Source organism: Gossypium raimondii, chromosome 6 (genome assembly GCF_025698545.1).
Source record: "Gossypium raimondii isolate GPD5lz chromosome 6, ASM2569854v1, whole genome shotgun sequence".
NCBI classification, from domain to species: domain Eukaryota; kingdom Viridiplantae; phylum Streptophyta; class Magnoliopsida; order Malvales; family Malvaceae; genus Gossypium; species Gossypium raimondii.
The window spans coordinates 1,556,764-1,566,818 of record NC_068570.1 but is presented as its reverse complement, the minus strand read 5'-3'; the positions used below and the strand labels follow the sequence as shown (position 1 = coordinate 1,566,818).

The 10,055-nt window shown below is 32.2% G+C and overlaps 1 protein-coding gene across 7 annotated transcripts; it reads right to left on the bottom strand.

Moving 5' to 3' along the window:
* Positions 1-2,070: 2,070 nt before the first annotated feature.
* Positions 2,071-7,510, bottom strand: LOC105773926 (uncharacterized). Of its 7 annotated transcripts, none has more exons than XM_012596137.2 (11): positions 7,303-7,509; positions 7,128-7,182; positions 6,988-7,042; positions 6,749-6,834; positions 5,148-6,088; positions 4,720-4,886; positions 4,407-4,638; positions 4,185-4,320; positions 3,377-3,471; positions 3,150-3,234; positions 2,071-2,658 (listed from the first exon to the last, which is right to left on the bottom strand). In XM_012596137.2, the coding sequence occupies exons 1-11, from the start codon at positions 7,383-7,385 to the stop codon at positions 2,581-2,583; spliced, it is 2,013 nt and encodes a 670-aa protein (XP_012451591.1). In that variant the 5' UTR covers positions 7,386-7,509; the 3' UTR covers positions 2,071-2,580. The 7 variants fall into 7 exon arrangements, 6 of the variants coding, with proteins under 6 accessions (XP_012451591.1, XP_012451590.1, XP_052488733.1 ...); XM_012596136.2 differs by having other exon boundaries at positions 3,150-3,273; positions 7,303-7,508; XR_008197000.1 differs by having other exon boundaries at positions 2,595-2,658; positions 3,377-3,467; positions 7,303-7,510.
* Between the last annotated feature and the right edge of the window lie 2,545 nt (positions 7,511-10,055).

Sequence of the window (10,055 nt, the reverse complement as noted above, 5' to 3'; positions counted from 1 at the left end):
TAAGTGGTGAGAAAGTAGCCATGTTTGTGAGGGGTTGGGCTCTGTGGGGAAAGTTGAAAGGCAAGGCTTTTAAACTATTTGTTTTTAGTCAGTTTGGTCCTGTTTTTGCAGTAACCCACGTGAGGCTTCACCAATTTCAGAATGCATGCTATTATTATTGGTCAGTGAGGTTAGGTTTTGTTTCATTAAAAACCAATAATGGACCCCCCCAGACCCTTTTTAGCAAGATGCCCATTTTATAACATAAATGCCTCTTTATAACATAACAACAAATTGCATAATAATACCCCACATTTTGACTCAAGCACTTCATACAATTTGCACGTCAAGCACTTCATCCCCATGAGTTCCTTTTATTTTATTTTAAAAAAAATTATAAGAGTAAATTACACCCAAAGTCATTAAACTATTGATAAGTTCACATTTTTTGATCATTCAATTTTAAAAAATTACCAAATAATCTTTGAATTATTCAAAAATTTTCATTTAACTATCTGAAAGTTTTTATTTAAGTCAATAGGATGTTAAGTTTTTTTTTCTTATAAGTTTGGTTAGTAAGCTCCAAGCAACGATTCGATGATCAGTACAATGAATCTATACCCATCAACAAGTAAAAGAATATACCTTAGATTCAAATCAATTTGACAATCAGTGTCAAAGATCGAAGAAGAAAGTTGTTTGAATTCTGGTTAGCAAATTCGTGACGTTTAAAGTTGTTTCATGTAAAGAACTTAATTGTAAAAGAGAAAGAGAGCTTCCAATTGGTGCGGGTGGTACAAAGAGAGAAAGTCATACAGCAGGGATTTTAACAGCTTGATAATATAAATGAAAACTTCCAGAATAATTCAATGACCAATTTGTAACTTTTTTAAAATTAAGTTATCAACATGTAAAACTTATTAATTATTTAGTGACCCTAAATATAATTTATTCAATAAAACTTTTTAAATCTTTTTAAATCCTTCGAGTGATGATATAGTACAATCTGAATCCGTTAATATGATTACACTTCAAAACCAATAATACCCCACATTTTGACTCAATAATTAATGCATCCATCTCTCACATGCACTTTCACATCTACTAAATTATGCAACATCCCGAGGGATATGAATGAAAAAATTGTAAAAATATATTTATAAAAATTTTAAAAACTAAACAAAATTATAGTTGAAATGAGGTTTTGAAAATTTTGGTTTAGATTTATTTTAGGTTTAAATTATTTTAATAGATCTTAGGTTAATTTATAATATTATTCAATTACAAATATATTTTTAAAAAGTTAAACTAATTTGCAAGTCTTTATGCCATTTATTAGAGGTATTTAACTAAATTAACCGATCAAATTTAACTCGACTTGGTTAACCATTAAAAGTTCCAATTTGATTAACAAAAGAACTTTTACAATATTTCACGAATAGATTAATTTAATTCGGTTAACGAAATTAATCGAAATTTGATCATTTTAACTAGATATGTAAAATTATATATTAAAGAATTACTTGAAGATGTTAATTTTGTTAACTTCAATTAATCGAATCGAATCAACTGATTAACCCCTACTTTGGAAAATAAGATGATCTTTAGTCTCGGGTTTGGAAGCAATAAAAGTAAAATTCAACATTTTTAAAACACGATAGTTGATAAATTACTTCTTGTTTTTTTCCCTTAAATTACGTTAAAACACGATAAAACATTTTTAATATTCAATTTTACTGCTAATTATAATATTAACTATTTGCTTGAAAATTAAAACAAAGCTGCTCACATTTTATAGTAGAGGTGAAATTAACTAGGAGATCACTGTATTATAGGGACCGTATCAAATTAGCCCTCTATTATTAAATGAATCAATTTAACCCTATACTATTTAATGAAATCTTTTATTTGAAATTAAATTGCAATTGGAAAAAAATTGAGACTTTTTTTACAGCAAATGTTAAATATGATACAATTTAGACTTATTTGATTCTTTTTAATAATATAGGGACTAATTTGATGCAATCTCTATAATACAGGGATCTCCTAAGTACTTTAACCTTTTTAAAACAATAATGCAAATGAAACTACTTCTGACTTTGCATCAAAACCACTTACCTTAATGTATTGGAGTACCGTATACACGATTTTCGGCTCTCAGTACAACACCGTGTGCCCTAAAAGTGGCTGAAGACATGACGGACGAGGATGGCCGGTTGTTAGAACCGGCATAAAGAGATGAAAATATCCTAGCCTAATCATAAATCAGATAACTAAGACAGAATGGTCGACACAAGATTGTCAGCTTTCCGATGTTGTCCAAGGCATATAGTCTCTATACATCACCCTATACCTATTCCTTGGTTGACATAAATATACAGCTGTGTAAGTCATAAGGCGACTAACTTGGTGCCCTACATTGTTGGTGAGTTACGTTTTTCGTTTTTGTAGAGAGAATATCAAAGCACTAGCATTACTTCCAATATCGACGTAATCAAAATTGGGGTCGAGGTGAAGGGAATCAACAAGCTTATGATCCATAAAAGACTGTCCTCAGTCTCCTTCGTCACTTAAAAAGATAGCTGCTGATTTTATTGTCCTTCAAATGCCTTCAAATGCCGTATCCGTGAAGTAAGCAGTTATCCCCTTCAACTTGCCATTCAAAAAGTTTTTCTCAACCTAAGATCAAAGATATTCGCCTTGAGCAACAAGAAACTAAAAGATTGAACAGCCGAAAATAAAGCTAGTGAACGATTACCCGTCTAAACTATTAATATGATTATATATATAACTCTGCAAAACTAGAATTGGAAAAGAAAACTGGGAATAATATGTAGAAATCCTAATTAAAAACGGATTTGTGTAAAAAGCACAAATCGTAAAATTAGTAAGTAGACAACCGAGGCTGTCAAGGATTGAACTTGCTCGCTAGAACAAAGACCTCAATTTTGATTACATCAACTTATCACCTAAAATTTGTGAGCCTGATTTATTCTTGCTACAGATTATCGAGAAAGTTCAACCCTAAGAAACAACTGTAAACCAAACATCATAGCTCTAGTCAACATATCTAATGAACACATCAAGAATCTCCTATCTTACATCCCGTGGTAACCTACTAAGAGTATATATATCGATGAAGAGCACTAATGAATAAAATTTACAGTTACCTCTAATGACCAAGGAGGCTGTGCAGACAGGGACAATTCAGCCAATTGGTTGAGATCTACATTTCTAGGGAGAAACATGACAATTCTGCAGGAAATTTTCTTCGCAACGTTAAACAGGAAATATCTGCGGAAGAGTAATCAAAATGGAATTAAGACAACTATTAAGAGACACCAAAAACAAAATTTAAATAAATGGGAAACATTTTAGTATCGGAAAATACAAGTACCCGTCATGTGGCTTCAGCATTGTCTTCAGGTCATATATCTCTACTTTAGCGTAATCAGGACCTCCCCAAGGAGGAGATAAGAAGACAGTGTCTGCCTACGGCACCAGACACGTGGATGATAAAAGTTATAGAATCAAATAAAAAACCAAAACAAATGCATCGAAAAAGACACCTATCAGCACAAAACAAATACATGGATGTCAGCAAGTTTGGTGAATGTACCCAAGAGGTCCCTCTATTATAGGGATTAGATCAAATTTGTCCCTTTATTATTAAATGGATCAATTTAGCCCCTGTACTATTATAAAGAACCAAATAAGGCCAAATTGGAATAGAGAACAATTACCGTTTAGAAAACATCATTTACTGTTTAACAGAAATAATATTTTTAAAGTTTTTATCATTCTGTAAATGAAATCTTTTGGTCAGAATTGAACTGCAATTTAAAAGAATAATTTTAAAGACATTTTTCACACGGTAAATGTTAACTCTATTACAATTTGGACTTATTTGATGCTTTTTAATATTATAGGGATTAAATTCCATTTAATAATAAGACTAATTTGATCTAGTCCCTATAATACAGGGACCTCCCAGGTATTTTAACCCAAGAAATTACTAGTCAGCATCTTATTCAAAGTCTAATTATCTCTAATGTATCAAAAACTAAAACGTTGCAAAGGACACCTATTGACATAAAAGTGTCGAGTTCAAACCTTGGGAAAGCATGGTTGGTTTACGGAATGGAATTACTTGCCATATAAAGTAAGAACCAAAACTAAAATATGCAATAAGCTAAAATTGGTACCTTCAATTTAGGTGCTATAGTGAAAAAATCTCCGGTTACAAAGTCTATTTGGTCATTGACGCCATAGACAGTTGCATTCTGATATGCATAATCTATCTTCTTTGGATCAATGTCAATAGCAATAACATGTGCACTCCTGAAGAATCATGTGTTACAAGAAAATAATGGAAAAAAATATCACCAAACCAAGCAAAGGGGAAATAGAGTTTCGACAGTATTCACCTCTGGGCCAATTGAATGGCGTTCCCACCAACTCCAGTAAAAGAGTCGACTACAATGCCACTCCCGCAACGGGATGCATGATGCCTAGCTATAGACTCTGGAGTTACAGAAAACCACCCTTCCTCGTCCATTTTAATACCATCATCAAATCTGGAGAATAGTAGGTATCTCTGACACCAATATTTACCTATAATGGCGGAATGCTCCTCGGACATTCCTTGAAATTGAAGTTCTGTAGAAAGGAACAAAAACACAGTGAGTTAAAACGAGTTCATAGATAAAAAGGAAGGAGAACAAAAATTGCTGTATAAACCTTCATCATCCCGAGATAACTTCCTCTGAGATCGTTTTCTTGTTTTCTTTTTCCCTTTCCTAGTCACAGCCTCAAGCTCAGTATCCACCTGACCTTTTGCTAAAGCAACAGTCTCTAGAACAATTTTGTCAGCATCAGATATTGTTTCAGTGGGTGTCTTGGTCACACTGCAAGAAAACTAAGACCTCAGCGACCCAGAATGGAAACAATTAAAGCTAGGACCTATTGATTTTGTATTTATATGGTTAGTTTACATATGCACATAAAACAAATTAGATGCTTCATATCTGCTACGAGAACCAAACTGTTTAAAGCATGTTTCCTCAGCCAATATCATGCAAAAGAAGCAGTGAAATCACAGTTTCAGAAAAACAACTGCAGACCTACACTAAACCCGAAACTTATGTTCGATAAAAGAAGGTAATAACCTTTCAAGATTGTCCTGGACATCTGATATTAATTCTGATGTAAGTTCACCATCACAAAAGTCACTAGTCTCACAATGTTCACCAGCAAGCTCAAAACTCTTGCTTACAGAAGGTATTGTCAAATTAGAAGCAGCAGCAAGTTCGGTCCCGTTTGAAAGCTCATCAGATAACAGCTTCTCTAATCCACCATCATGTACGGATTTCTCAATGGAGTCAATAGCCATTTCATCTGACTTATTATCAAGGTTAGCAAAAACTAGATTTTCCATTCCCGGGGGTGGATCCCACATGGAAGCTTGAGTTTTGATATTATAAAAGTAGTTCCTCGAGTAGAAAGAGTCCCAATACACCCTCCAATCACCAAAATCCCCACCATATGTATGGTCATTACAATCAGAATCAAGCCCTTCTGAATTTGTAGAAAATGACTTGGGAACAAGTAGCTGCTGAGTGCCATTACAAGTACAAACCTTCTCAACCTTTTCGTGCTCCATCGAGCTTCCATCTTCTTTGTTATTACAATGATTGATACCTGGTTCCATTAAGCAATATTCTTGTAAAAGTTCAGCACCTAAACTAGTTGAGCTCACCATATTTATATCATCATCCTTAGACACAACATCACTCTGCCGTGCCAAGTTACATTCCCAAGCATCATTAGTCACAAGGTCAGAAATCCCATCGTTATTTTGTTCCATCCCAACCAAGCTTGTTGAATCTTCTTGCTTATGACCAAGGCATAGGGATCCATCAACACCCACTGCAACATCATGATAAGATGATTCACAAAAAGAACTGCTCGAGTTATCATGAAAAATAGGAGATTCAATCTCCATCTCACTCACTTTGGAAAATTCCATCACTTCTTCAATATCTTTATGACGATTAGAATGCTTTGGACGTGTACCCTTCTTTCTGCTAACAGTCATTTTACTACTTGTCTGCCACAATATTAAAATCATCAATAAGCCTCTATAAAGAAGTACCGACTGTCGTTCTACTTCAAAATAAGGTTCCTCTAATGTTACACAGCAAAACCAATAACCCAATTTCAAATTATTCAAGCATTGCTATTGCAGCAACTCAGAGATTGTGGATTCGAGCACGCTTAACTGCGTAATATCATCAAATTTAATTAGCTTGGGTTTACAGGTAGTTTAGAATTGTCAAAAAAAAAGAATTACCGACCATCGTTCTACTTCAAAATAAGGTTCCTCTAATGTTACACAGCAAAACCAAAAACCCAATTTCAAATTATTCAAGCATAGCTATTGCAGCAACTTGGAGGTTGTGGATTCGAGCACACTTAAGTGTGTAGTATCATCAAATTTAATTAGTTTGGGTTTACGGGTAGTTTAGAAAACTGTCAAAAAAGAAGTACTGACCATCGTTCTACTTCAAAAAGAGGGTTCCTCTAATGTTTACACAGGAAACCAATAACCCAAATTTCAAATTATTCAAGCATTGCTATTGCAGCAACTTGGAGATTGTGGATTCTAGCACGATTAAGTACATAATATCATCAAATTTAATTAGTTCAGGTTTACAGGTAATTTAGAAAATCATCAAAAAAGGAAGTACCAGGGGGGCTTTGAATTTACCTGCTTGTTGGTGTGGAAGGAAAGGGGAAGCCCCAAAGCATCCATTTCTTTAGCCAATTCAATATCCTCTACTGAAGTACTGAAATCTGAACTAACATAAGAAGGCATTTGATCAATAAAATTACTGTATATATGCACACCATCATCCCAATTTTCACTACCAATACTTAAAATAAACAAAACTAAATCCAATATAGCTAAGGATAATAAAATTCAAAAATAAATCACAAAACACTTGCCACAGCTCCCATGAGAAATGCTTGAGCAGTTCTTATCATTTTTTGTACATGATTTCTGCATTTAAACAATAACAAACACATTAAAGGGTAACACTTCCCAAAAAATTCAAACGAAAAAAAATTAGAGAAAAGAAAATTACAGTGGTGTCGGATAATAAGAAAGAAAATTCCCGAGTCTCCTTAGAGCCATAATCCCTGCTTAGTGAACAAGTTGAAGTTAACTAAACTGTTAATCTTTCTACCGAAGTAGAATAAATTTGATCTAATTATTAGCTGAAAAAAAAAGATGGGTAAGAAAGAGGGAGAGAAATAAACCATAAGTGAACTTGAGTGAGCTTAAAGAGAGAACCCAAAGCTTTGATAGCTGGAGCTTCGCATTGGTTTTCGATTGTGTCCATTTTCGATGCCCAAAATCTCCGGCTTTTCTTACACGATGACAGCTTCTCCGGTTGGCTTTGAACTTTTATAGCACGCCGACTACTCCAATTACAATCTTAAAACGATTCTACGCTATATTTGTTGATAGGGTAAAGTACCTCGTAAGTCCGACTAAATGAAATCAGTTACATTTAATAATTAACTTAATTTTTATACTATTAAAAATAAATAAATTAGTTCATGCCCTAATATTTTCTGTACGAATAATATCTTAAAAATGTTTTTATTTAAATTCAAATATTTCATCTATAAAATAAAAACTTTAAAAATATTAACTTTTAAAAAGTAAATATTTTTAATTAATAAATATTATTTTATTCTAATTTGACCTTATTTGATTATTTTTAATAATATAAAAATTAATTTAATTAATTTAATAATAAAAAGATTGATTTAATCACATCCCACCTCTCAAATACATTCACCCTTTTTCAATCTATGAAATAAATTATTAAAATTTTATAAAATTATAAAATAGTTATAAAATTTAGTTTAAATCCAAAATTTAAATCTAATTCAATTAATCTGTACCGATTGAATCATCAATCTTTTCTCTTATTACGAACTAGTATACTAACCAACATTGAATTATACTTGCCTATTTTGAGCTCTTAATTATTTTCATTTATAGTTTTTTTATTTGTTCTTGCATTTTCTTTTAAGAAATTATTGTTTTGTTGAATATTGGAAACTGAATAAACAAACAGAAAAGGTGTCAATTTTATTAATAGTTATTTAATTTTGATGAAATTTACCTTTTGAAATTGTCAAAATTTTATTTCTACACAAGTTAATACGAGTGTATATATTTTTAAAAATATAAAGGGCTTGTTAGGGTGATTCGCATTGCAATCATATGCTGCAACAAGAGTCGATCGACGTCGCAAAAAGCTGTAGAACAAGTTGTAGAGACCGATCTGTTTTGGATATCTATCAATTAATTATAAACGAGTGAAACTCGAATTGAATAATTTTTAATTAAATTCGATTTAATTTTATTATAAAAATTAACAAATCAAACCCACCTAAATTAAAAATAAACTGAATTCAAAATACCCAATCCTGCACTCAAATGACAAACCAAAATCATCCAACACAAAACAACTCAAGAGTTAATTACTTTTTGGAGCATAAACTTGGGACAATGATTCGCACATTCACATTCGAACTTTTTGTTGAGCTAAATTAATTTCTTTTAAGTTCAGCATTTATTCTTGAGATTTACATTTGATAATTATTCTCAAATTTTCAGTCCAAATTAGTCACTAAATTTACAATTGCTTCCACATTGAGATATGACTTTTTTTATCCAATTTTTTTTCAAAGAAATATTGGGAACTAATTTAAACAAAGAAAAAATCAAGTCAATGTGAGAACAATTGACAAGGATTAACTTGGACAAAAGAAATTTAAGACTCAGTGTGAGAATAATTGTCAAATTCAAAAACCAAGATAAAAAAAATTCAAACCCTAACGTGAAAACACTTGTCAATTTCAAATCCCAAATAGTGCCTTAACCTAAAACCCAAATATCTTATATCTAAAATGACCTCAACATAAAATGATCTAAATTTAAAATTAATCCAAAAATCTTAAAAATCAAATTGATTTACCCAAATTAACCCAACTCAACATAAAATCAACCGATTCGATATCGAGAGATATTAATTTGAATGCTACTATAAAGCAAATCCCCATAATATCCTCGTAGGGAACTTGGTTACCTATGTCCAATGAGACATCCTCCACAAATAGGGATACCACCAAAATAGATATTACAATTGGGAATCGGTAACCACGTTCTTCGAACAAAATCCTATTTTAAAAACTATGCAAGCAACTGTTTGCTGGTTCGAAGTCTGCGACATCTAAGGGTAAGTTTGGTTCGGTTCGATCATTTTTTTGAATTTTTCAAATCGTCCATGATAATTCGGTTCAGTTCAATTCATTCATATTATTAAGCCACGAAAACTGCAGCCATATAAGAGGTTAGAGAGTCTACTTCTCTCCTCTTCCTTTGCCTTCAATCTAGGCATGTGCATACCAACATAAATCTGCCATCAATGAAGGTCCTCTAACAGAAAATACATTTTCTCATAACAGAAAGATTGATATCTTGACATCAGCTATAAACAATCTAGATTCATTTAAATGACCTAAATAATAAGCAGGTTAAAAATATGCCCCAAGTCTTTATGCTCTTCATATATTAGGAATTTCATCCCTCTACTTTTCAGATTTTAAAATTCAACCCCAATTGTTAACACCATTTCGCTAGTATGACATTTTGAAAAAAAAAATACTCATTTGGTAGCCATGTAACAAAAAGAAATGTTGTAATGAACCTGAATTTAACAAAAAATTTTAATGATGTTAACAATAAGACCTAAATTTCGAAATTTGAAAAGTGGTGAGACTAAATTCCTAAAAAAAGTACAAGGACTAAATTCCAAACGTATGAAGAATACAGGGACTTGGAGCATATTTTAACCTAATAAGCACTGCAGAAGTTTGGCAGCCAAAGCAGTATGTGGGTGTGCATTTGTGTGTGTGCTTATGTTTTACTATGAGACAAATAGCATAGCAAAACAACAAACAAAGACTGCAAAATTCTATTCCTTGACAAACCC

Excerpts from the sequence above, each read along its gene's own strand:
- LOC105773926 (XM_012596136.2), bottom strand. The coding sequence starts at position 7,385 with ATGGACACAATCGAAAACCAATGCGAAGCTCCAGCTATCAAAGCTTTG. Across the intron at positions 6,089-6,748 it reads CCTTCCACACCAACAAGCAG|ACAAGTAGTAAAATGACTGT; the intron begins GTAAATTCAAAG and ends ATATTGTGGCAG. Across the intron at positions 3,274-3,376 it reads ATGCTGAAGCCACATGACGG|ATATTTCCTGTTTAACGTTG; the intron begins GTACTTGTATTT and ends ACTCTTCCGCAG.